The sequence below is a fragment of the Carica papaya genome, chromosome 2 (genome assembly GCF_054855325.1).
Source record: "Carica papaya isolate Zhongbai chromosome 2, ASM5485532v1, whole genome shotgun sequence".
Taxonomy (NCBI): domain Eukaryota; kingdom Viridiplantae; phylum Streptophyta; class Magnoliopsida; order Brassicales; family Caricaceae; genus Carica; species Carica papaya.
In genome coordinates, this window is record NC_142310.1 from 32,122,683 (window position 1) to 32,145,940 (window position 23,258).

At 34.8% G+C, this 23,258-nt stretch overlaps 5 protein-coding genes across 6 annotated transcripts; 4 read left to right on the plus strand and 1 right to left on the minus strand.

The window, feature by feature from the left end:
* Positions 1–1,038: 1,038 nt before the first annotated feature.
* Positions 1,039–2,840, plus strand: SIP4 (SOS3-interacting protein 4). Its single transcript, XM_022053988.2, has one exon. It carries the CDS (start codon positions 1,209–1,211, stop codon positions 2,490–2,492), a length of 1,284 nt encoding a protein of 427 aa, XP_021909680.2. The 5' UTR covers positions 1,039–1,208; the 3' UTR covers positions 2,493–2,840.
* Positions 2,841–4,796: 1,956 nt separating this feature from the next.
* Positions 4,797–9,482, plus strand: LOC110823588 (P-loop containing nucleoside triphosphate hydrolases superfamily protein). The gene is made up of 13 exons (XM_022053987.2): positions 4,797–4,948; positions 5,364–5,747; positions 5,827–6,081; positions 6,460–6,572; positions 6,664–6,783; positions 6,908–6,995; positions 7,193–7,284; positions 7,360–7,464; positions 8,109–8,218; positions 8,442–8,529; positions 8,617–8,652; positions 8,739–8,834; positions 8,990–9,482. The coding sequence occupies exons 2-12, from the start codon at positions 5,429–5,431 to the stop codon at positions 8,820–8,822; spliced, it is 1,410 nt and encodes a 469-aa protein (XP_021909679.1). The 5' UTR covers positions 4,797–4,948; positions 5,364–5,428; the 3' UTR covers positions 8,823–8,834; positions 8,990–9,482.
* A 907-nt stretch (positions 9,483–10,389) lies between these two features.
* On the plus strand, positions 10,390–11,319 carry LOC110823888 (Methyltransferase-related protein). The gene is made up of 2 exons (XM_088214109.1): positions 10,390–10,856; positions 10,985–11,319. Exons 1-2 carry the CDS (start codon positions 10,704–10,706, stop codon positions 11,081–11,083), a joined length of 252 nt encoding a protein of 83 aa, XP_088070235.1. The 5' UTR covers positions 10,390–10,703; the 3' UTR covers positions 11,084–11,319.
* A 3,096-nt stretch (positions 11,320–14,415) lies between these two features.
* On the plus strand, positions 14,416–17,456 carry LOC110823887 (Excinuclease ABC, C subunit, N-terminal). Its single transcript, XM_022054384.2, has 4 exons — positions 14,416–14,703; positions 15,087–15,225; positions 16,420–16,553; positions 16,661–17,456. The coding sequence occupies exons 1-4, from the start codon at positions 14,546–14,548 to the stop codon at positions 17,388–17,390; spliced, it is 1,161 nt and encodes a 386-aa protein (XP_021910076.2). The 5' UTR covers positions 14,416–14,545; the 3' UTR covers positions 17,391–17,456.
* A 1,884-nt stretch (positions 17,457–19,340) lies between these two features.
* On the minus strand, positions 19,341–22,583 carry LOC110823886 (SOS3-interacting protein 1). 2 transcript variants are annotated; one of them, XM_022054382.2, is made up of 2 exons: positions 22,412–22,583; positions 19,341–21,422 (listed from the first exon to the last, which is right to left on the minus strand). In XM_022054382.2, the coding sequence occupies exon 2, from the start codon at positions 20,983–20,985 to the stop codon at positions 19,600–19,602; it is 1,386 nt and encodes a 461-aa protein (XP_021910074.1). In that variant the 5' UTR covers positions 20,986–21,422; positions 22,412–22,583; the 3' UTR covers positions 19,341–19,599. The 2 variants fall into 2 exon arrangements, with proteins under 2 accessions (XP_021910074.1, XP_021910075.1); XM_022054383.2 differs by lacking the exon at positions 22,412–22,583 and adding an exon at positions 22,171–22,379.
* Between the last annotated feature and the right edge of the window lie 675 nt (positions 22,584–23,258).

Sequence of the window (23,258 nt, forward strand, 5' to 3'; positions counted from 1 at the left end):
ATTTACTGAAATTTTTAATTTTATTAATTGAGAGTAAATTATTATAATTTATAATAAATTCTGTAAATTTAATTAAGTTATTTCTAAGTATAGCTTTACTTTTTTTATAGTTTATTTATTATAAAAGATATTGCTGATACATGAATCTAACTTTTAAATCATTCTGAACAAAAAAAAACATGTAACATGGAATATGCAAATAAATTAATTAAATAAAATTAGTCAATCTATTTTTATTTAAACATATTCACATTTCTCTCTCTCTCTCTTTTTTCTTTTGCTGTGGTGGGGTTTGAAATTGAATGAAGATTAATTTTTTATTAATATTGATTATTCACTTTTTAAATCAAGTAATTAAGCATGTGAATCATGCTAGTTTACCTTAAACACAACTTAATATATTTAAATGTTAAAAGTATAAAACTTTACTTCTCTAATTTAATATTCTTTTTATGTTAATTAAGTTAAATTTAGTCACAATGAATCATAATATATTTGAATAAAAAGAAGATTTAGTCATAATTAAGTTTTTAATTTCAGGCACAACTAATAATAATAATAATTTTTTATAGTAGTGTTCGTTAATTACCGTACTACTTTCAAATTTAATTATAGTTTATTTTTATAATTACTATTATAAGGTCAATTATTATAATATATATATTTTAAAAAAATAGTCCGCCTAATACTACTTCCACGCGGCGTTCACACTTTTAACAGCTAGCCTTCTTAGAAAACCGTGGGCGGCAACGATACGGCTTCGGTTTGCTCTACTGCCAGCGTCAAATTTTGTTGCAATCAAAATCCGCCACGTGTTTCATATCTATTTGTCATCATTAAATGCCGCAGCGAACGGTTGTACCGTACTGGAACTGATCAAAACTGACCGTAATGTAAATATCAAATATTGATTAATGTTGTTCTTTTTTTTAGAATTAATTAATATTATAAATAATTATTATATAAATTTTATCAAATATTTTGTTTATTACGTCATCTCCATTTTCCTCCTCCCTAACCATAAATAGATAAATAGGAACTGACCATATACCCCGCATCTCTGGAAATTGCGACCTTCAACTTTCCGCCTCCGTCTCCCAAACAAACCTGATTTCTCGCTTTCACTGGTTGATTTTTCAACTTTCATTTTTTTCTTTCTGCCGGACAGAGGTCGAAATTATTCGATCTCTGTCGCTTTGATTACCCAGATGCCGGATATTGAACCGGAAATTGAGAATGAGAACTCCGACAACAAGACCACCTTGTTCGGCAAGTACGAAATGGGCAAGCTTCTTGGTTGCGGGGCCTTCGCCAAGGTCTACCACGCTCGCGATGTCCGATCGGGACAGAGCGTCGCCGTCAAGATAATTAACAAGAAGCGGGTGGCCAGTGCCAGTCTAATGTCCAACATCAAGCGCGAAATTTCCATCATGCGGCGGCTCACCCATCCCAACATAGTCAAGCTCCACGAGGTGCTTGCTACGAAATCGAAGATTTACTTTGTTATGGAGTTTGTCAAGGGCGGCGAGCTCTTCAACAAGGTCGCCAAAGGCCGTCTGACGGAGGATATCAGCCGTCGGTACTTCCAGCAGCTTATCTCCGCCGTCGGTTATTGCCACGCGCGTGGCGTCTTCCACCGCGACCTCAAGCCGGAAAACCTCCTCGTTGACGAGAACGGAAATCTCAAGGTCTCGGACTTTGGACTCAGTGCTCTTTCCGATCAAATCCAACCGGATGGTCTCCTCCACACACTCTGCGGCACGCCGGCTTATGTGGCACCGGAGATTCTCGGAAAAAAAGGATACGACGGTGCTAAGGTTGATATCTGGTCATGCGGCGTCATCCTCTTCGTCCTAAACGCCGGGTATTTGCCCTTCAACGATCCGAACCTCATGGCAATGTACAAGAAGATCTATAAGGGCGAGTACCGGTTCCCCAAGTGGATGCCTCAAGATCTCAAGCGCTTAATCTCTCGTCTTCTCGATACGAATCCCGAAACCCGGATTACCATCGACGAGATTCTCAAGGACCCATGGTTCAAAAAAGGCTACAAGCCGACCAAATTCTACGACGAAGCAATCAAGCTGGACGAAAAAGACGAAGCCGAGGGCGTATCCAGACTTAACGCTTTCGATCTCATCTCGTTCTCGTCCGGATTGAATCTCTCCGGTCTGTTCGACGCGTCTTCGGTAGACGAGGGAGAGCGATTCCTGTCGGCCGATCCGCCGGAGAAGCTGATGGAGACGGTGGAGCGGGTCGCCAAGGCCCAGAAATTGAGAGTGAGGAAGAAAAAAGATTTGGGCGTAATAGTGGAGGGGCAGAACGGTGATTTGGTATTCGGGATGGACGTTCACCGGTTAACGGAGGAGCTGGTCGTGGTGGAGGTAAAGAGAAAAGGCGGTGATAGCGGTTCATATAAGGAGTTCTGGAGGAACAAGCTTAGAGCGGAGCTGATGGGGCAACGGGAATCTCAGGTTGCCAGTAGTGAGTAGCATCCAGTCTCTTGTTTGATGGTGTGGAAGACTTGCTGGCAAAATGAGCCGAATTGTCAATGAACAGATCCGGGTCGGGTACCGGTGGTGATTAATTTTAATTAAATAATGATAATTACCATAATAATTATCAGCTTATATAATTAAGTTGATCAAAAGAAAAGAAAAAAATGAGTCTGTACTTTAATTTGTGTTGTGGAATAAAGAAGTGAAAAATCTATTTGAGGTATGAGGAGGAGTAAACGGGTTTTTGCTTAGATAGCCCGGTTTCATACCATTAGAGATTTTTTGTATCTGTACATACGACTTTGACATCCAAACAACGCAAAAGCAATATATATTTTCTCATGTCTTTTATATGTATATATATACATATCTTGGATATGATCCGTAAATCAATAGATCTGAAATTGAGTTATTAAAGTTTATAGCAGCTTCTGGTTCAGCCAAACTGGATGAAATCTTTTTAAAGAATTATTTCGTGCTCGACCCATGACGATTTTATTTTATTATATTCGAATAATAATGGTGGGAAGATTCCTTGGAAGAATTAGAATAGCCAGACTGTTTATTGCTGTTAATATATATATATATATTTACATGTTTGCACACGTATAGTGATGGCTCATACATACATACATATATATATATATATGATAATAATAGAAATTAAAATATTATTAAAATAAAGCAGTAGTTGGGTCAGAATTAATATAATTGGACCGACTATATATAATGGAACAATGAGGTTTAGCGAACAGACGGTAGAGCTATTAACATATAAGGGAGAAGCAGAGTGGTGGTGACCTATCAATTCTTAAGACTCAATTATTGGTCTACGAGTGCACAGATCAGACATGGCTTATAAAAAAGAACCAATGACGAAACTGCACAGATCAATTTTATATATATGGGGTGCAGCTTTGTATTCATCGAAGAATGTAAAAGAAGAAGTTCCGGGCAGGAGGCAGCGATTTGTCTTATTTGGTTCTTTTCTCTCGTAAACCTTTAAATCATTAATTTACATGGGAGTGAACCCAACAAAAAAATAAAATAAATAAATAAAATTGAAGAATGAAGAGTTTATGATGATTTAAAAGTGAGATATTATATTCTAATAACATATTATATATAATATGAACTAGTAAACTAAGTTAAAGGGGGAACTTGTTAATTTGCAAATCAATTTAGTCACAAAATTCTAACCCGTCTATTACTTTATTACACACACCCACATCTATACATATCTCATGCATAATTTATGCTTTGAACTTTAAAAGATGAACATGGGTCAGGTTGGTGGGGTTTATTACTCATTTATTAATAAAATTTATTTACTTTTATGTGATACGAAATGATTAAAGAGATATGTGGCCGTAAAGATTGAAAAAGAATGATGCCGAATATTGGTTTTGGATAAAGAAAAGCAAATGAAATTGACAAGTAAAAATAATGTGGTTGTCCAAATAGTGAAAATCTTTCTCAAACTTTGGTGGTGAGTCAAACAAACAAGTCCTTATAATACGCAGCTTAGATCTCACGTGGGTGAGAGCACCGCTTACCTTACACCAAGCTAATGAGATGTAACGGGACTGAGCAGTTTTGTCTTACAAGTTAAATGGCTTTTGTGTCGGACCACATGATTCAGTAGAGTACATCTGGCTTCTTTTTTTCAATTTCAATTCACCATTTTGCAATACCCAAAACTCCAAAGGGAATTATGCCATTTGGGCGCACTTAATTCTTACCATAAGAGTTTTGATATTGAATTTACAATAATTTTGAATTTATTAGACGAATTTATAACTCTTTAAATTTATTAAATTTAAACAACTCTATGGTTACTAATCCTAGTCTTTTGAGAATTTATAACTTTTTTTTTTTTTTTTTGAAAATAATTTATTAAATATAAAAAGATTCAAATTATTTTATAGGTATTTATGTTTTTTTTAGGCTATAAAATAAAAATAAAAGAGACAACAGTGTTTGATTATAAGCTTCTAGTTAAAAAAAAACACAGTATTTAATTTCATTTACAATGAAAAAAAGGGTGCTTGTGATATTTTAATTTCTTCTATTCGAAAAATAATAAAATAATAAAATAAAATTCTAGAAAACAATTTTAAAAAAAAAAATGCAAAAAAGACATGGCCACATCCCAAAATAGATGGGCTACTGGTTGTAATGACACAGATAATTTTTGTAAAATGGGTCGGATCCTATGTGAAGTTAGGAAGGAAGGAATAATAGCCTATCAAACCCGGTCCGAAAAATAAACGGGCCGGATCCGAAAGAAGCCCAAGATCCAGTGCCAGTGAAGCCGTTCTTGGGAGGGAGGACGGGAGTAGGGTACCAGACCAGACGCAGAGGGTAAGCGGCAAACAAAGAGAAACAAACTGCACCGAAACCTGGTGAAAAGAGGAAAGCAAAACACCCGACATACTTGTTGAGAAGAGGTATTGCATTCACTTCGCAACTCTCTTCTTATTTTTTTTCTTGTGAAATTTATTTAAATTCTTAAACTTTATCATTCAAAGACTAAGTTGCATATTGCATGACTGAATTTTTACATCAGCTTAATGTACTAAAAGCTTTCAGGGGTCTAAAGGTTGGCTGTTGTTTTTTGTTTTTTTTTTTTTTTTATGACAGTAGGATGCCCTTTTACAGTAGGTTGAATTGAGAAAAGAAAAAAGGGTGAAGTTTCAGATTAATTTTCTTGATAGTTTTTAGTTTTGGTGTTTCAATTTTTAATTGTTTCTGCTAGTATCAGGATTATACTATAAATGCAACAAACCCATTTCGTCTTGACACCTTCTTGTCCTGTTTGATTAATGTTGATTCAACTTTTCCTGGTTGGACTACTTTGTTCAGGTAAATAGGTTTGCTTTACGATCAGGGTTTGGTGTTTGTCATATTTGTTGAAGAAGCGATAGAGGATGTCAATGGAGACAACTGTAAAGCATAAGCTCAATAAGAAACTGAAGCTTGCAGCTCTCAAGTCTGAAACTTTCAAGGAAGGAAATAAAAAGGTTCGAGGTGCTGTTAACGCGAGAAAATCTCACCAGAGAGAGAAGGGAGTGGTGTTTAAAACTACGGTTTCTGATAGAAAAAATAAGAGGGTACATGCAGACGAGAATTTAGTATCAGCAATCAAAAACAAGAATGTGGCAAGGAAAGGACAAAATAAGGTGAAAAATGAGTTTAGTAAAGTAAAAAGTGTCAATGGATCTCCTCGCACAATGTGGTCTTCTAAGAGTAAGTATGCTTCTTGTAATCTTTAGAATCTAATCAAGTCTGCTCAAGTATCTAACAGTAGTTCTGAAAAGCAACGCAGGAGAGATTGGCAAAAAGGACGGTTCATTGAAGAAATATTCCAAAAGCAAACATGACACGACTAAGTTGCAAGATGAGAAAGAACGGCCAGATAGTTCACCTTGGAGATCTTCCAAGAAAATGCGTTCAGACAAGAAAATAGTAAATGATGATTCAGATGGACAAGATGATCGACCAAAGAAGAGAAAGCGGGTAATTCGGATAGATCCTCATGACATCTCAAATAAGCGGCTGGATGATGATGTTGCTCTCAATGGTCGGTACTCTTTCCTTTTTTTATGTTCGTAAGACATATGCCTTGGTTTTTAATGTTAAACATAGTTTTGCTAATTTTTGCCATAACTAAGCATTAGGAATATGGAACATGCAGTTAGAATATTTTTTGCTTGGTTAAAGCATTTCAGATCAATCTTCGCTCTGTTTGAATTGATGTTATTTGTAGGTCTTCATTGTTAATTAAATTCAATCCGTTGGTCATATTCGGTCTATTTCAGCTAAGCAAGTTTTCATAGGACTTACTTGTTCCATTATATCATTTATACCTGTGGTTACTCTTTTTTGTTGTCGTGCTTCTGTCTTGTTCATTATAAGCTTCTTTCATCTTGATAAGCCTCTTTTCTTACTTGTTTTCCAGAAACTACTAACAAGAAGACAAAAGATTCGGATAAAGGTGTTGAAATGTCAAAAAATGCACAGTTCCGTGCAATACAACCTAGCCCCTCTATCTTCTCCTTCGTGGAAGAAAATGTAATTTGTATGATCAGATCCTTTAGATGTTTCATATAGTTTTCATACTCTTCATTTTCTACTTCATGATATTTTATTATTTTTATGACAGTTATTGGGCCGTAGACGCTTGATAGAACTACGGAGGGCAGGTTACAACATTGAGCTTTCTGCCCCATTAGATAATATCTCCTTTTCTACTGGCTCGGAAAGAGCACGGATTGAAGAAAATGTATGCCTAAATTTCTCTGAGTGATTTTGTCTAGAAGTTTCTTCATCATTGAAATGAGTAGCTCAAGTTATTACTGCCATTTCTCCTGCTACAGCAGTTAGGAACTAAAATTTACTTTTGACAGATATTCAGGAATAAATTGGAATTTTTTGCCGCTGCAAAGATTTCCTCGTCTTTTCCAGCACCTGATGTTCCAGAGATTGCATTTGCTGGTAGACTCTATGATTTTTTTCATCTTTTTTTGTGTGCTCTGTTCGTTTATCTGAACTCTTTCTCCTACTGGTCTTCTTTCAAATTGGCTATTTTTCATTTATGATTCAGTATCTTGAAAGTCACCATTCATCTGTTAGTACATTATGAACATTTCTTATTGGACTCTGAATGGTACCTTGCAATATATTTTTCTTAGGAAGGTCTAACGTTGGCAAGTCATCACTGCTAAATGCACTGACAAGACAGTGGGGTGTTGCGCGGACATCAGACAAGCCAGGCCTTACTCAGGTGGTCTCAATTTACTCTGGAAACAACTTTTTGAGTTCTGCAGCATTAATTACTTACCAAATGATTCTTCTGCAGACTATTAATTTCTTCAACCTGGGACCAAAGCTCCGCCTGGTTGATTTGCCTGGATATGGATTTGCTTATGCAAAAGAAGAAGTTAAGGAATCTTGGGAGGAGCTTGTGAGTAGATCACCTGAAACTCAACTTTCTCCTATGCAGTTGTTTCTTATATAGTTGATACTCACCATTTATCATTTCACAGTTCTTAGGAAATATGAAGGATCAAGATTCAATTGGAATGTACTTATTGTAGCTGGGATAACGTAGTGGTGCATCAGTAAATTTAGAAATAAACAGATGCTTGTTAGGAAGTCTCCCATTTAGAATACTAACTCTCATTGAGTCCAGAAGTTAGGTGGAATAACGTAAGAAGTTGGAAAGTCTGACTGGGAAAGTTTTTTTATTCTTTAAAGTTCAAACTATTTGGGGAAGTATTTTATCCTTTGAATTTCAAACCATCAAGCATTGGAGATATGTTTATTTCATTAAGTTCTGGTAAACTCTAATTTCATTTGAACCGCTATCTCAAATTTCTTTAAAAATCTCTTGCAACTTGGAAAAGCTGTACTGTAGTGAGCGGTATATGCTATATCCATTGTGTTAATGCAAACGAATATATTTATTTTCCCTATTGTCCTTTATCGTATACTATTTTTGCATGCTTTTTCATAAAGACAAATAACTTTATCGGCATATGTTCTTTCTACTTTGAGGTTGTTAAATATACTTTTTCAACTGTTTGATTGAAACTGTAAACCTTTTAGGTAAAGGAGTATGTGTCTACAAGAGTGGGTCTAAAAAGAGTATGCCTACTCATTGATACAAAATGGGGTATGAAGCCAAGAGACTATGAACTTATTAATTTGATGGAGAGGTACATGCTCATACCTTTTGACTTTGATTTGAGCATTCCCAATTGTCTGGAACTATGTATATCTATGATTCATCATAGTTTTGTCACAACTTAACATCTGTGCTAGAATGTACAGCAAGGTTTTCTTGAGCACCATTTATAATTGAAGCATTCCATTAATCATGGTAGAAATATGGCTTACAAAATAAAAAAGCTTGACGATTTGAACTTATTAACAATGCAGTTCTTGTACCAAGTACCAGATTGTGTTGACTAAGACAGATGTGGCGTTTCCAGTTGACGTGGCACGCCGTGCTATGCAGATTGAAGAGGTAGATATTTTACATAGGGAAAACAAAGTTGGAAAACTGACTGTGTCCTAAGTGACTAACACTTCATTATACCTTTTGATTTTGCAGACCCTCAAGGCAAATAAGTCTATAGTTCAAAATGTGGTATTAACGACAAACTTGTTTGATCTTTGTTTTTCGGATTTTCTTAGTATTGGGATTCAATCTAATGTATTTGTTTGTAATTTTAGATGATGGTAAGCTCAAAATCAGGGGCTGGCATCCGTAGCTTAAGAACTGTTCTTGCTAAGATTGCTCGGTTTGCCAGAGTTTGATTCTCTAATCAGGTAGATTGGTTTTTATTTCTTCTGTCCCCTATAGCTCATTTTCCTTTATATGTTTTATAGTGCATTGACCATTTAAGCATTGGAAGTTGGTCGATTTGAACACTGATCTATTCCTAAGAAATCTGATAACTATTCTTTTTCTCTCTGGTATCAAGAATTCGTGACTTGGAATATTTTTCCCGAATCTGAAGTACATCTGAATGTCATGTCACCTGCCTGCACATATACATTCCGTGTTATCAGGAACTTTGGGTTTGGAACTATTAATCAGCTGATTTACCAGCCTGCAAGAAGCACACAATCTGAGGTGTGCTTGACATGTTCGCAAGCCTCTCTGCAACTTTGCATTGTGGATTACATGAGCTGCGCAGAATTCTTAATCTTGAGAACCTTGATGGAAAAGAGTATTTATTCTCACATGGTATATTTTGGAGGGCTGCAAATCGAATTTTTTTTTTACCGTTTTGCTTAATTATCACAGGAAACCACAATGTGAAGCTTGAGATTAGTTGCATTAGATGTAGTAATAAGTCAGTTTGATTTGGTTTTTTCAATTTGTAATGAAAAAGTAAACAGAAATTAAAGATGCTTGGTTCTTTCGCAGTTTAACATACCAGTGAAGAAATTATAGGCTACAGTTTTGTGATATGATATGTTGGTTGTTGTGATTAGAAAGAAAATTGCTAGCTGTTCAGAACTTCAAATGTGGGAAAAAGAAAAAAGAAAAAGAAACCCTAGTTATAATTTGATCAGCAAATTGAAACCCATATTTGGTTGACAGCTTATCAGCCATTTTTTAACTTTTAGCTCTAATTTCTCTTACTTGTTCAAGTGAAAGTTTCACCTGCTCAATTCCAATTTTGGATATTTGATTCTATAAAACTACACAAATTGGTTACATGGGTACCTAACTCGATCAGCCTATCTTCATTTTCCCAACTCTTCATAAATTTCTCTTCTGCTTTTTCACTTTCTCTAATCTTGAGGTAAGTATGAATCTGTCTTGCCTTTCTGTTTTACTATTAATTCTCTCCTTCATATATATATATATATATATATTTAAATTTAATTGTTCATATATTTTTTGGGGTATTGTTTTAAATGTCAAGACTACCAAATTAGACTTTTTCTCAATTGCAATTTAGGGTAGAAATAAAATAAGAAGAAAAGAAGAAATAGGAATATGCTTGTGGCAGCCACTTACGCCAAGAAACCGGTTCCAATTATTATCCAAATTGTCTAAATATTCTACTCCATTAATTATGTTTCATAATGGTCAGTGCATGCATTCTATTATATTGGCAAATGGATAATAGTCATGATTCATATAATTTGCATTATCTTTTAAGTTAAAACAAATTAACCCATAACACAAAATTAAACCATACTTAATAAAATTATAATTCATCCTTAATCTTATTTTTTTACCAATTAAAATATAATTTTTCACTGTGGATCAAGTACTGAAACCAATCCAATCACCATTAAAGAACATGGCACTCAACATATTAAATAGTTTAAAAATGAATAATTAATCATTATCAATTTCTGATATCTACTTCTCCAATCTCCATGTTCCACTACACTTCATCCACAGGAATTAGGTAGGTCAGATTGCAAAAGTCATCTCTTTTGAATTTTCTCCTTCGCATTTTGTTCCTTTTTTAGGAATTTTCTTTTGAAGAAAAAAAGAAGTATACCAACTGAAATTGATAAAGCTTCAACTGCACCCATCACTTGCTTCCATTTAGATTAGCTTCTTCAATTTCCAATCCAAAACCCACCATTTTTTTTTTTCTGAGTCTCTGTTTCTCTCTCTCCAAGCACCCCCAGATTAATAACAGAGAGGAACAAAGAGACGGGGAAGAAATGTGTCCGTTGAGGCTAATTCTGATTTTCCTCTCGGCTATTCTCGCCGGGTTCTTCGTCATCAGGAACGTCAAATCTGAGCGCCCACAGCTTACAGATGATCTTGATGTTGCCGACAAAGATTCTTCCGATTCCACCAATCGCTTCTACAAGGTTTTATTTCTCTCTGCAGTATCTAGGGTTTCGTGTCTCCTCCCCTTTTGTGGGAGTTTTAATTTTCTTCAATTTATGTTTAGAATTTTCATATTGAGTAATAATTGATGTAATCGATATGGGTTTAGGTTGGGCTGGCTTTGAAGTCTGGATTTTGGACGTGTGTGGATATGGCAAGTGGTCGATATTTATGGAGGCATCTGGTTTCTTCTCCGAAGTCCTCTTGATCTTTTTCCTCATTCGCATTCTAATCCTTTCTGGTTAGCGTCAAGATAAATAATCACGCTTTACATTTGGAGGTGGTGGGTAATTGCTGCTTCTCTTCAGCATATACGCTGTAATTTCAGATTGATCAGAAAACACCATTGTTGTTGTTGTTGTTGTTGGTGAACATACATGAACTATAATATCATTGTGTAGATTCAGGATTTTGGTGGAAATGCAAGAACGTTATGATTCTCAATTTGGAAACATTTTTTTCTTTAATCTTTCTTATCTTTTCTGGGTTGGATAAATTTGAGTGTTTCAGTGTGGGGAGTTTGCTTCTTTTTTTGTTTCTTGAGAAAGTTTTCATTCAGAAAGTGATTTGTGGCTTCGTATCTCTATTTAGCTTTCGACAGGAATTTCCAGATGGGTATCAATAGATGATAAAAATACTCAAGATTATCTTTTGTATTTGTGATGGTTGTGTAGTAAAGATGCTAAAGGAACAAAACTTGCTTGCTTAGAGCTGAGGAGATTGGAACATATTATGCCTCGAGCTTTTTAGTTTTGTACCTGAGTGACTTGTAAATTGTGACTAGTTTATGGATTTGAGAATTGGCATCTTCTATACTTTGGGATAAACATCATCGCAGGTCATAAGACAGCCTTTTGCTTTCAGGAAACTAAGAGAAAGAGAACTTAAGGATTTTCGCAACTACTCCTGATAAGGCAGAACACCGGAAGCCTTGATAGGTCTCAGTCGGAAGACAAAGGAAATTAAAGATTTTAGATTCAATAATTGTCTGCCTTCATTGCTGTTTCGGAGGAGTTTAAATACATAAAAATACTACTGCTAATTTTTATTTTTAAGCAATAAAGATAATGGAGAAAAGCATGAAACTAGAAAATAAGATAATAGCTTCAACTGCTAGCTGAAATTGGGATAATGGCTTCAACTACTTGCTGACCGATTCTACTGCAACTCTAGTTTCCAACCTTTTACTACCGAGATGCTTTGGGTATCTAACAAGCCGCCTCATGAATTCCATGGTTTGGACTTGCCAATCTCTGCTTTCCTCTTTTCCTGCATCTCTCATTTATAGTGCATGAAACACGGGTGTGGATAGAACGAATTTCCGGAGCCGATTTAGCTGAGTCTCTTTCCATTAGCGAGTAAGCTATTCGAACTCCATAATTGTACTTTTGAGGATGATTCCAAGAGTCTGGTATACAAATATTTGGTTAACCCTTTATGATGTCTGACGAACTGTGAATCTTGAGCATGAAACAGAGTTTATGTGAGCTTTGATAGTTGGATTGAAAAGGAAAATGTTATTTGAATCTGACACGGGAGAACTTTGGTTGATTCCTAGCGTGCATTTGCGGCATTTTCTTAGAATTAAAAGGCCAAGAAATCTCATTTGTAATTTATTTTTGATAAGAAAAAGAAACAAGGAGTACAGCTAAAACCTAACAATTTCAAGTCTTACATCAAAGTTAACCATCTGCATCTGATCAATTCTGGTAATATTCCAGGGTCTGATTTTGTTCCGAACTGTACTTTAAATCATTTACCATTATTTTTTTGTTTTAAAATCTTAACCCCAAAAAAACATACATATACATAAATTTATATATGTATTTATATATTTTATTACATATATATATTTTTTATTTATTACTATATACAATAAAATATAGACAAAATATAAAATTTATTCAAATATACAATTATACTATTTTATCAATACAAACAAAAATTAAATGTGATATATACATAATTAAATAAATTATATCTTAATACATTATTATTAATTGTTACAAGATTAAGAAATTAATAAAATTTTTGAAAATAAAAATAGTATCTTGATTTTATTTACTCTAACTGGCACGGAGGTACGAAACGGTTGAATTGGAGCAAGAAGCAAGAAAAAACACTTCAAAAATTTTTGAAAAGAAAAAGAAAAAGAAAGAATACTAAGCAGATTCAGGCAAGAAGAAGGAAGGATCGAGCAGAAGAAATTCCCAAAACCCTAAAATTTTATTCGTTTTCTTTCTCAAGATAGGATCTTTTCTCTCGATTCCTTTTCCCCTCTGGAAATTCCTGTTGAAAACTAAATAGAGAGTTACAAATCCTTAAATGTGTTTCTCGAGAAAGAAACACTTAACTGTAGAATCACTTCGACTCTGTAAACCAGACATGATATGAGCACCGCCTAGAGTCTTGCACTTCCTCCAAATATCGAAAAAATTCTCCAAATGGAGCATCATAAAATTCTTGCACTTCCTCCAAATCCAAAATCTATACAGAGATTTTATAGTTCATGTATTTTCACCAACAACAACAACAACAACATGCGATTTGCTGATCTGAAATTACGGAGTATATACCGACAAGAATCATCAATTACCACCACCACCTCCAAAGGTAAAGCGTGATTATTTATCTTGAGGCTACCAAGAAAGAAATCATGAAGACTTCGGAGAAGAACCCAGATGCCTCCATAAATACCAACCACTTGCCATATCAACACACGTTCAAGATCAAGACTTCAAAGCCTCCCCAATCTAGACCCATATCAATTTCATCAAGTATTACGCAAAGAAGAAAATTCTTAACATTATTAATTAAAGAAAATTAGTTCCCACAAAACGGTAGGAGAAACGAAACCCAAGAAAATGCAGAGAGAAGCAGAAACTTGTAGAAGCGAATGGTGGAATCGGAAGAATCGTTGTGGCAACATCGAGATCATCGGGAAGCTGTTGGGGCTCAGATTTGAGGTTCTTGATGACGAAGCATCTAGGCAAGAGTAGCCGAGAGGAAAATCAGAATTAGCCTCAGTGGACATATTTCTTGCCACTCTCTTTGTTTCTCTCTGTGATTAATCTGTGGGTTGCTTGCAGAGAGAGATACAGAGACACAGAAGAAAAATGGTGGGTGTTGTATTAAATCAAGAATGATCAAGAGAGAGAGAGAGAGAGAGAGAGAGAGAGAGAGAGAGGCAGAGAATAGTCGGGAATGAGAAAAAACTGAAGTTGTATTTTCATTAATGAGGGGAAAAGTATTTATAGACAGAGAGAAAGAGAGAGAGGAAGATTAATTAACCTAACCACAACTGATTAGAACTAATTACAAAATTAACTGGTTTAACTATATCATTAACTCACTTAACTACACTTATATATTGGATATTAATATATAATTATTAATTTTTATAAGATTAAGAACTTAATAAAATTTTTAAAGATAAAAATAAAACAAATAAAACTGATGCCAGAAAATGTAATTAATATATTTTTCAAATATTAAACTCTTAATTTCATTTACTCTAAATAGAACAGAGGGCGATGTACCAACGGTCGAATTAGAGAGAAAAACACTTCAAAATCCCCGCAAAAAAAAAAAAAAAAAAAGAAAGGAAAAAGAAAGTATACAGAGCAGATTCGGGCAAGAAGAAGGGAGCGGATGTACTCAAAACCCTAGAATGATGAGAAAGAGAAAGGATCGAGCAGAAATCCTTAAAACCCTAAATTTCGAAGAAAATGGAGAAAAGGAAGACGAAGAACAAAAGGGAAAGAGGTTCTTCGCTTGCTACTTGTTAACATCTATCAACCCACGCCATAAGGGCCAAACCTACATCGGGTTAGCATCTTCCCTGATCTTCCTTTAAATTTAATTCGCTTTCTTTCATTTTCTTGTTAAAGATATTTGGGATCTTTTCTCTTGATTCCTTTTCCCATCAGTATCAGAGTCTTTTCTGCTCGTTTTGTTGCTTTAAAATCCACATCTTGGGTTTTCTCATCACTGTACTCTTCCACATATCCATTTGATGATCCATTAAGGCCAGCAAATCTTCGATTCCCCATGTCAAATATTTCAATTTCGCCACCAGAATTTAATTTTTCCCCTTTCGTTTCTCATTATTTTCGCAGCGGTAGATACAGTATATTCGCTCAGCCTAACAATTTCTGGAACTCATTACTTCTTATTGAGTGATCGGCTTACTTAGATTGGATTAATTATAGGTTTACAGTGAACCCACGGCGTCGGATTAGGCAGCACAATGGAGAGATCAGGAGTGGTGCGTGGAGGACAAAGAGCAAGCGTCCTTGGGAAATGGTTCTGTGCATTTATGGTTTCCCAACTAATGTTTCTGCCCTTCAGGTTATACATCTTCTACACCCATTGCTTGCTTTCTTTCTTTTGCTTGAAGCTGCATAGCATCATCTTCAGAATCTGTTAGTCACCAACTTCAGATCGGTTGATACTCCGCATAGTTTAGGCTATGTTTGGAACATGTGAACTTGTATTCTGAATTTTACTTTGACTTTCATACTTAGCTTAGGTGCTAAAGAGTAGAGAATATAATTCCAGTGAGTGGAATAAAATTAATCTTCTAACTAGTAATTCCATTTAGAGGATGAAAATTTAGGCTAATGTTTGGAAGATGTGAATTTTATTTGTTTATACTTCAGTTTAGGTACTATAGTTTAAAGAATAATGATTCTATTGGCAGGATGAAAATTAATCTTCTAAAAATATCATAAATTTGTTTCAAATATAGCCTTAGTTTATAGATCAGGCACTTATGTTTTAAAAGTTTATTTTCATCGAATAAGAATAAAAATAAAGTAGAAATGAGGTAAAGCTTACTTCTACTATCTAGTCAAAGCTAGTAAGAGATATAGGATTCTTACTTAACCAAGTAAAAATGGAAATTTATAACCATAGAATTCAGTAAAAGTAGGATTAGTTCAATTATGGGTAAAATGAAAATAATGATATAATCCTATCTATTAAATACGTTCTGTCAATGCATAGAGTGAAAAAGAATAAAAATTCAACCATGTGGGTGTTAAATTGCTTTTTGGTATTACCAACTATTTCTTGGCTGGATAATTGATACTTCCACTTCTTTGTACGAGGGTGCTGATTCGAGTTACATTATGTATTTTATATGTTCTCGTTAGGAGATTGTTGTATTATTGATGTGCAAATGTCAACTAATTATCAAAATATATGAATTTTTTACTTAAAAAATTATTTTTTCACGTGATAGGATGTCCAACTCCTGCTGTGTGTGGTTTGTTAGAAGAAAATTATACATGGAAAGCAATGTAAATTGTGGGATGAAGAATGATGATTTTTTTTAAGTCCAAAAAAAAGGAAGTGACTAATCTTCAACGATCTTATATCCTATAGATGGTGTTTTTAGACTGCTAAAATTTTCGTTCTAAATTTGCTTATTGATTCAATATTTGCAAATTCTTCCTATAGTAACAAAGAATATAAACATTTTTGGATAAAATGTTAGTTGATGGTATCATATTTGATGTTCTACTGGATTGACACTCGCAGTTTGAGTGGGCGTGGCAGCATCCAGCAGAATCAGTAGCGGTAAGGCAGGAAGCTGCAAGTTTTAAATCCTTTTCTGGAGTTGCTAATAAGATAAAACTTGCATATACAATGCTCTGCCTTCCAGCCTGGAATAGGTATTAGTCTACCCTGGACAGTAAACATCTCACGTTTTAGCCTCCTAGTTCTGGTTTGATCCAAATCAGTAATCAGTAATCAGTCTTTTTTGTTCCTCTGTTATCAGCTTGAACATCACTGCGAACTATTTCTCAACAAAATACACACATCATGGTGCTGTTTGTCCAAGCTTACCAAAACACATGAAGGTCCAAGTTTGTTCCGTGGATGAACTTCCCTGCTATTCCAAAGGAGGTGAGAATATGTTCGAGGATGAGAAAGACTTGGATGATGGAGGAGAACATGATGAAGATAGTAACTTCGGCGAAGCTGCAACTGGAATAAATGCAGATGGTAACACTGGTGAAGCTGCTCCAGAGACATTTGCAGACGTGGCAGTTAGTGGTTCAACTGATCATTCACATAGCTCTTCGTATCAGCATTTTGGATGGTCTGAAGAACGTGAAGATTCCGCAATAGGTTTGGATAATACACGATCCTTTAGTTTGCTTGATTCACCGGTTAGGACATATTCAAAAGCCACAAGCTTTTGTGCTGAAGAAATTGCAGAAGATGTAAATATGACTGGCTTGGTTAAAGAAAGCAGTATCGTTTTCGGAAAGCAAAAGGGGGAACAAGAATTGAGGAGCATACCAAATGGTGATGAAGGTCAACAGCCATGTTCAAATGAAAAACAGTCCAACTCCTCTGTGTGTGTTGATGTTGAGGTCATAGACTTGTTGACCCCATCTCCTTGTTGCAGAACTGGATCCAACAGAAAGAAGAGGAAAGCTGCTTCTACTTTCCCTCCTGAGATTATTGACTTGACTTGGTCTCCCAGTTATGTCCAGTTATAGAATGTTGGGATATATTAGTTATGAATAACAGATTGTATGAATAAAATGGTGGATACATTGCTTACATATCCTACATTTTTCTTAGACGTGCTTACATGTGCTGCATTAAGTACTAAATGATCAATTTACAATGGGAGAAGATAGAAGAATAAAAGTAATCTCAACAACAATGAGACATAAAATAGATATATGTACATATATATATACATGTACATATACGAGCGATAGCTAGAAAAATTTTAAAACTAATTTAAAATCAACAAAGATTTCATAATAATTTACTATGTTAACTCCAATATTTGTTATTTTGCGTAAAATAGTAATTTTTTAAACATCCCTATCTGTTTGTACTTTAAATACAAAAATATAAAAATTTAAAAATAAATAAATTAAAAATAAAAATACCAGATTAAAATTTAATATATTATTTTAAACAATAAAAACATAATTTAATTATCGAACTGTTTTTCAGAAAATTGATTTAATTAATTTAATCTAAAGTTTTTATCAATGTAGTTGCAAATGAGGAGTGGCTTTGTTTGTGTTGCTGGAAAGTTCCAACTTCTGCTCCTACTTATTAGAACCTAAAATTTTAGATTTTATATAAAGATAAAACGTTTACTTTTCTTTTTTCTTCTTTTATTTATTGGGTAATTTGATATTGAGGAGTATCAACAACCAATTCATCTATATTAAAACAGATCATTTCACTTTAGAAGATCCAGTGAGAATTTACAAATTCAAAATTTAAACTCAAACAGTTTAGTGACAAAATAAAGTGATGAGCATTTGAAAAAAGAAATTTTCTCTAAATAGTAGCAGACCACGTAGGCCTAAGGTCGCCATATTAAGCTGCAATTGCAAATAGCAAAATACCCTCTCTCTTTTTTTTTTCCCCCTATTTCAAATAAACAAGACTAGTCTGTAAGGTTATTATTCCCCAATCTAAATAATTATTAACATAAAATGACTTCAACAATAAGATAGGCATGCTGCACTTTAAACTAAAAACTTCAGACTCACAAATCCTTCACCTCAGATGGTAAATAGCAAAAGATTACAAAGACTGATGTCATCATGATTCAACCTAAAATCAAACCGAGTACAGGTAAAGACGTTTGTCAACATGATTAGCCTCAAAAAGCAAAAGAAAAAGGAGGACAAATTTTATCAAATCAGTCACAAGAAAAAAAAAACCCAGCTTGACCTTCTGAACCCAGACAAGGTGAATCAGCAAGGGCCTAGCAATCAAATTCCTCCACTTCAACCAACAAGACTGTCTTTTTAAAAAAGCAAAAGCCTCAGCAACAAGCCAACTCATGTGACCCAGACAAGGTTTTCATAATCTTACAACAAGACATCAATGGAAATATCCTAACAATCGGGGCATCCATCCATTTGTCGTCCTCTAACATAGATAAACAGCGTTTCTTATCTGTAAAAGATGAGACTATTAATGACCCACCGCACCTCTCAAAGTTTTCATCCACTTATTACTTCGTAATACTCAGAGAATATTATGTAGTAATCTAGTCTGGTAACATTGTCCAATAACCAGTAACATTATTGTCCAATGTCACTATGAAGCACACCTGTCTCACCTATCACTACCGTGGCCAAAGCCACAACTATCTAAAAAAACGAGGGTTGCACATACCGGACATGAGTAGACAAGGTTTACAACTTAAGTTCACAAGACAAGTGTGAACCATACACCACTAAGCTTTAGGTTCATGTGCTAAGTCAGAACTTCTTGAAATACCGATGTCTGTAAATTGGTGTATGGTTGTCCTCAATATAAGTTTCCAATTGGAAAAGCTAATTCTTACCAAATAAAATCATATAATAATCTTTCTGAATCAATACTGGATGACACGCAAATACTGCTGGTAGTTAAATTATGTACGACCCTGGTTTCAAATAATAAAAAGAGCATGAAAATGCAGGGGATTATTTAACTTACTCTTTGAGCACAAATCCTATAACAGAATGTATTTTCAGTATAAGAAAGAGAACTGGAAACAAAAGGACTCAAATAACATGACAAATAAAATAACAGAAAAATGATAGGCATGTGTAAACACCTACCGCTCACGAAAACAACACAACATAAACACCTACGAAATGAGAAGGTTATGAAAGTACACAAAGATAAGATACCATTTGACACTAGGAATATAAGGTCTCTCATGAGAACTGCTGTTAAAAGTCACTGTTGCTGCTGTTGTTGTTCATATTGATGCGACTCTCCCAGAGATGCTGGCAGGGACTGCTGTTGTTGCTCACCCTGCCAAACCCAAACAATATCTTGAAGTGCAGGCCTTATATCTTCTTTCACCACCTTCTGATATTCCAGTGTATCTCCATTGGATTTTTTCACCTCTACTAAGTGAAAGGTGGGAGTTACTTGGAAAATTTCTGCATCAATAGACAAGATTCCCTTTCTTCCTTCCTTCTCACCTTCCAATTTCAACAATCCAGCATCCTTTTTCTTTATCTTCAGCTTCAACCGCTTTGCAATTTCTTCCAGCTTAGAGAAGATGACCGAGGCAGGTTGTCTGGAGGTAAATCTTGCTTCTCTCTTTTGAAAATCATCCTCAAACAATCCAGACAGATCAAATCCAGCAGAGAGGGAGATAATATCAAAAGCATTCAAGTTTGGAGGTTGGACTAACTCTTGCTTTGCCTCAGCAGCCATGTTGCCACTCTCACGGGGCCCAGAAGCACATGTATCTGGTGAAGCTGCAATATCACTTTCTGTTCCTGCCTTATTCTGCTTAGAATTCAATCCCTTCCGGAACCAATGACTTTCCTTTATTTTAGCAATAGAAATTCTAGTACTGGGGTTTGGATCCAATATCCTGACCAGCAGCTTACGAACTTCTGGAGAAAACCAATTAGGAAACTTGAACTCTGCCTTGCCAATTTTCCTGTACATCTCCATCAAATTTGAATCATGAAAAGGGAGATAACCAGCCAAAAGGACATATAAGACCACCCCACAAGACCAAATATCAGCTTTTGCTCCATCATAGCCTTTTCTGTTAATGACTTCAGGAGCAACATATGCAGGAGTACCACAGGTTGTATGTAGTAGGCCATCTTGGCGCTTAGAATCAGCAAGTGCACTCAAACCAAAATCAGAAATCTTTAAATTTTCATTCTCATCCAATAATAGATTCTCTGGCTTTATATCACGATGGTAAACTTCTCTACTATGGCAGAAATCGACTGCATTAATCAGCTGATGGAAGTATTTCCGTGCAGCATCCTCCTTTAATTTTCCTTTAGCAACCTTGTTAAAGAGCTCTCCTCCTTTACAATATTCCATGACAAAGTAAATCTTACTTTTGGTGGCCAGGACTTCATAAAGTTGTACAACATTAGGGTGTCTAACAATTTTCATGACAGATATCTCTCGCATTATCTGATCAATAAGCCCAACTCTCAAAATCTTTTCTTTGTCAATAACCTTAATGGCCACACTCTGGTTAGTTCTTATACTCCTTGCATAGTAAACCTTTGCAAAAGTTCCTTGGCCCAATAATCTCCCCAATTCATATCTTTGTGTCAACACCTTCGGTTTATTTTCCATAACTTATGAAACTTAATATAAACAAATATTACTATCTCCTGCTGTGACACCTTACGTTAAATTTACAGAACAGGAGTTATCTATTGCAGTAACAGCTCAACCATCTTCACTGAGATCATGAATTAACACAACAGGAACATTATAACTTACAGACCAATTAAGCTTTTGGGCACATGAAGGAAGTGAGCTGTGATTTATTGATCCAGTCTCATCAATTAAGAAGACAGGCAGCACTTCTGGTTTTGATGATGGAATCTCATGAATCTCAGTGACAGATTTCTTTGCGGTGAGGCACATCTTTCAGCATTCCCTGCCTTTTTCTAATCCCAAAAGATAACTTAGAAAATGTAGAAAGAATGAATAGAACAAAGATATTGGGAGCTTTCAGCAAATACTGGGAAATTTAGCAGATGACCGTCAATTTTATGACTTAGCACCTGAAAAAAAAAAAGTTCATGGATCATACTTCACATCCTAAGAAACCAAAAGAACGAAATAACGATACTAATAGAGCAGTTAAATTTGTCAATAGTAGGCCTAATGGAAATTCTGATCCCATTAACCATTAACCAATTAACATTCATATGCTCACCAGATTCTCAGCATAATAACTATACTATATTTTTCCCTTATCTCTTGCAGGTTTCCTATGGGTGAAATTTCGTCCCGCAAGTTGGACACTATCACATTCCAACAACTGCTACAAAATAAAATTAGCTATTCTGGAAACCAAGAGAACCATAATCAATGAATAATTGTGACCAGAAATAAAGATGGCAATTCAATTCCCTCCCCCCGCCGAAAGGCATAACAGTAATCAATTTTTAACTTATAAACGAAAAAAAAAATCAATCAATCAATCATTCAGAAATAATCTTAATAGGAAGCCACAGATTACATATATCAATTAAAAATGCACGCAAAACATCCAAAAAAGAAAAATATCAAATATTTCCCTTTACAAAGGAAGAAAAATCAGGACTCACTTTCGCTCTCTCTGTGAAAAGAAACAAGAATATTCAGAGAAGATTTGTCCAAAACAAAACTTGTTCCCATCACATCATCAATTAACAAAATCCACAATGGTTAATATGGAAAAATCTAAAATCAGAGGGATCAAAACTCCAGATGACAGTCAAATACACGCAAAATTAGAAAAAAGAAGACGGAACTTCATATGATTACCCCAAATAAACACCAAAAACAGCAGCTAAAAATTTCACCAAACCGGCAACGAATCATATATCCACGTCTCTTAAGCCCGTTGATCAAATCTCGTCCATGAACAAACAAAACCATCCGAGAAACGAAAATAATAAAGTTCCGAAGAAAATCCCGCTTAGAAACAGATTATTCAAAATGGAATCACTATTAACTTTCAAAACTAGGTATCTGTCGTCACTAATCACGAGAATACAGTGATTACCTTTGAATTTGATGAATACAATTCGTCGGCGATTCCCCAGAATCAAACCTTCTCTTTTTTTATTTCTCCTCCGCTTTCCCCCTTTTTCTGAATATATATTTGAAAGAAAAATGAAAACTTGGAAATGGAGATAATTATACAGAGAGTTCAAACAATTTTCACGTTAGGATGACAATAAATCACCATTTATTTTTATTTATTTATTATTATGAATATAATATCGAAGTTTGTGGGGGACCCTTTTAAAACTTATGGGCAGGCTTGACTGACCTTGATTCTGTATTAGGCAAGTAATCCAGTGCGGGCGTCTCGGTAGTTAAACTCGTGAGCTCTCTGCTCCTTGGTGAGATCGTCTGTGCCAGATAAATCCGACGGTGGACAGGTGAACCAGTTTGTGTTTGCCACCTGGTTTTTTGTCAGCTGAGAAGTAGCGGAACTTTTGAAAAAAGCTGTTTGTAGAATACGACTTAAAAAACTTCAAAAATACATATGTTTGCGTGTCCAAACTCGAAAAAGCAACGTAGTGACACTCTGTGAAATGGGATGTGATACACGTGTATTTATACAGTAGGTATTAAAAATATTTACCCACCAAAAAATATATCAATAATAACATCTAAATATGTGGACTTATTTTAAAATTCAAAAATAAATAATTATTATAAGTACGACGTTAATTACAAGCTACTAGATTAATTAATATAAAAAGATATAGATATAGAGATATATATATATATATGTATTCATTTATTTTTATTTTTTTTAAAAAAAGAATTTAAGATGGTAATAAACTCTGTCAACATATAATGAAATATATTTATTGTCATTTACATCAAGATAAAAAAGG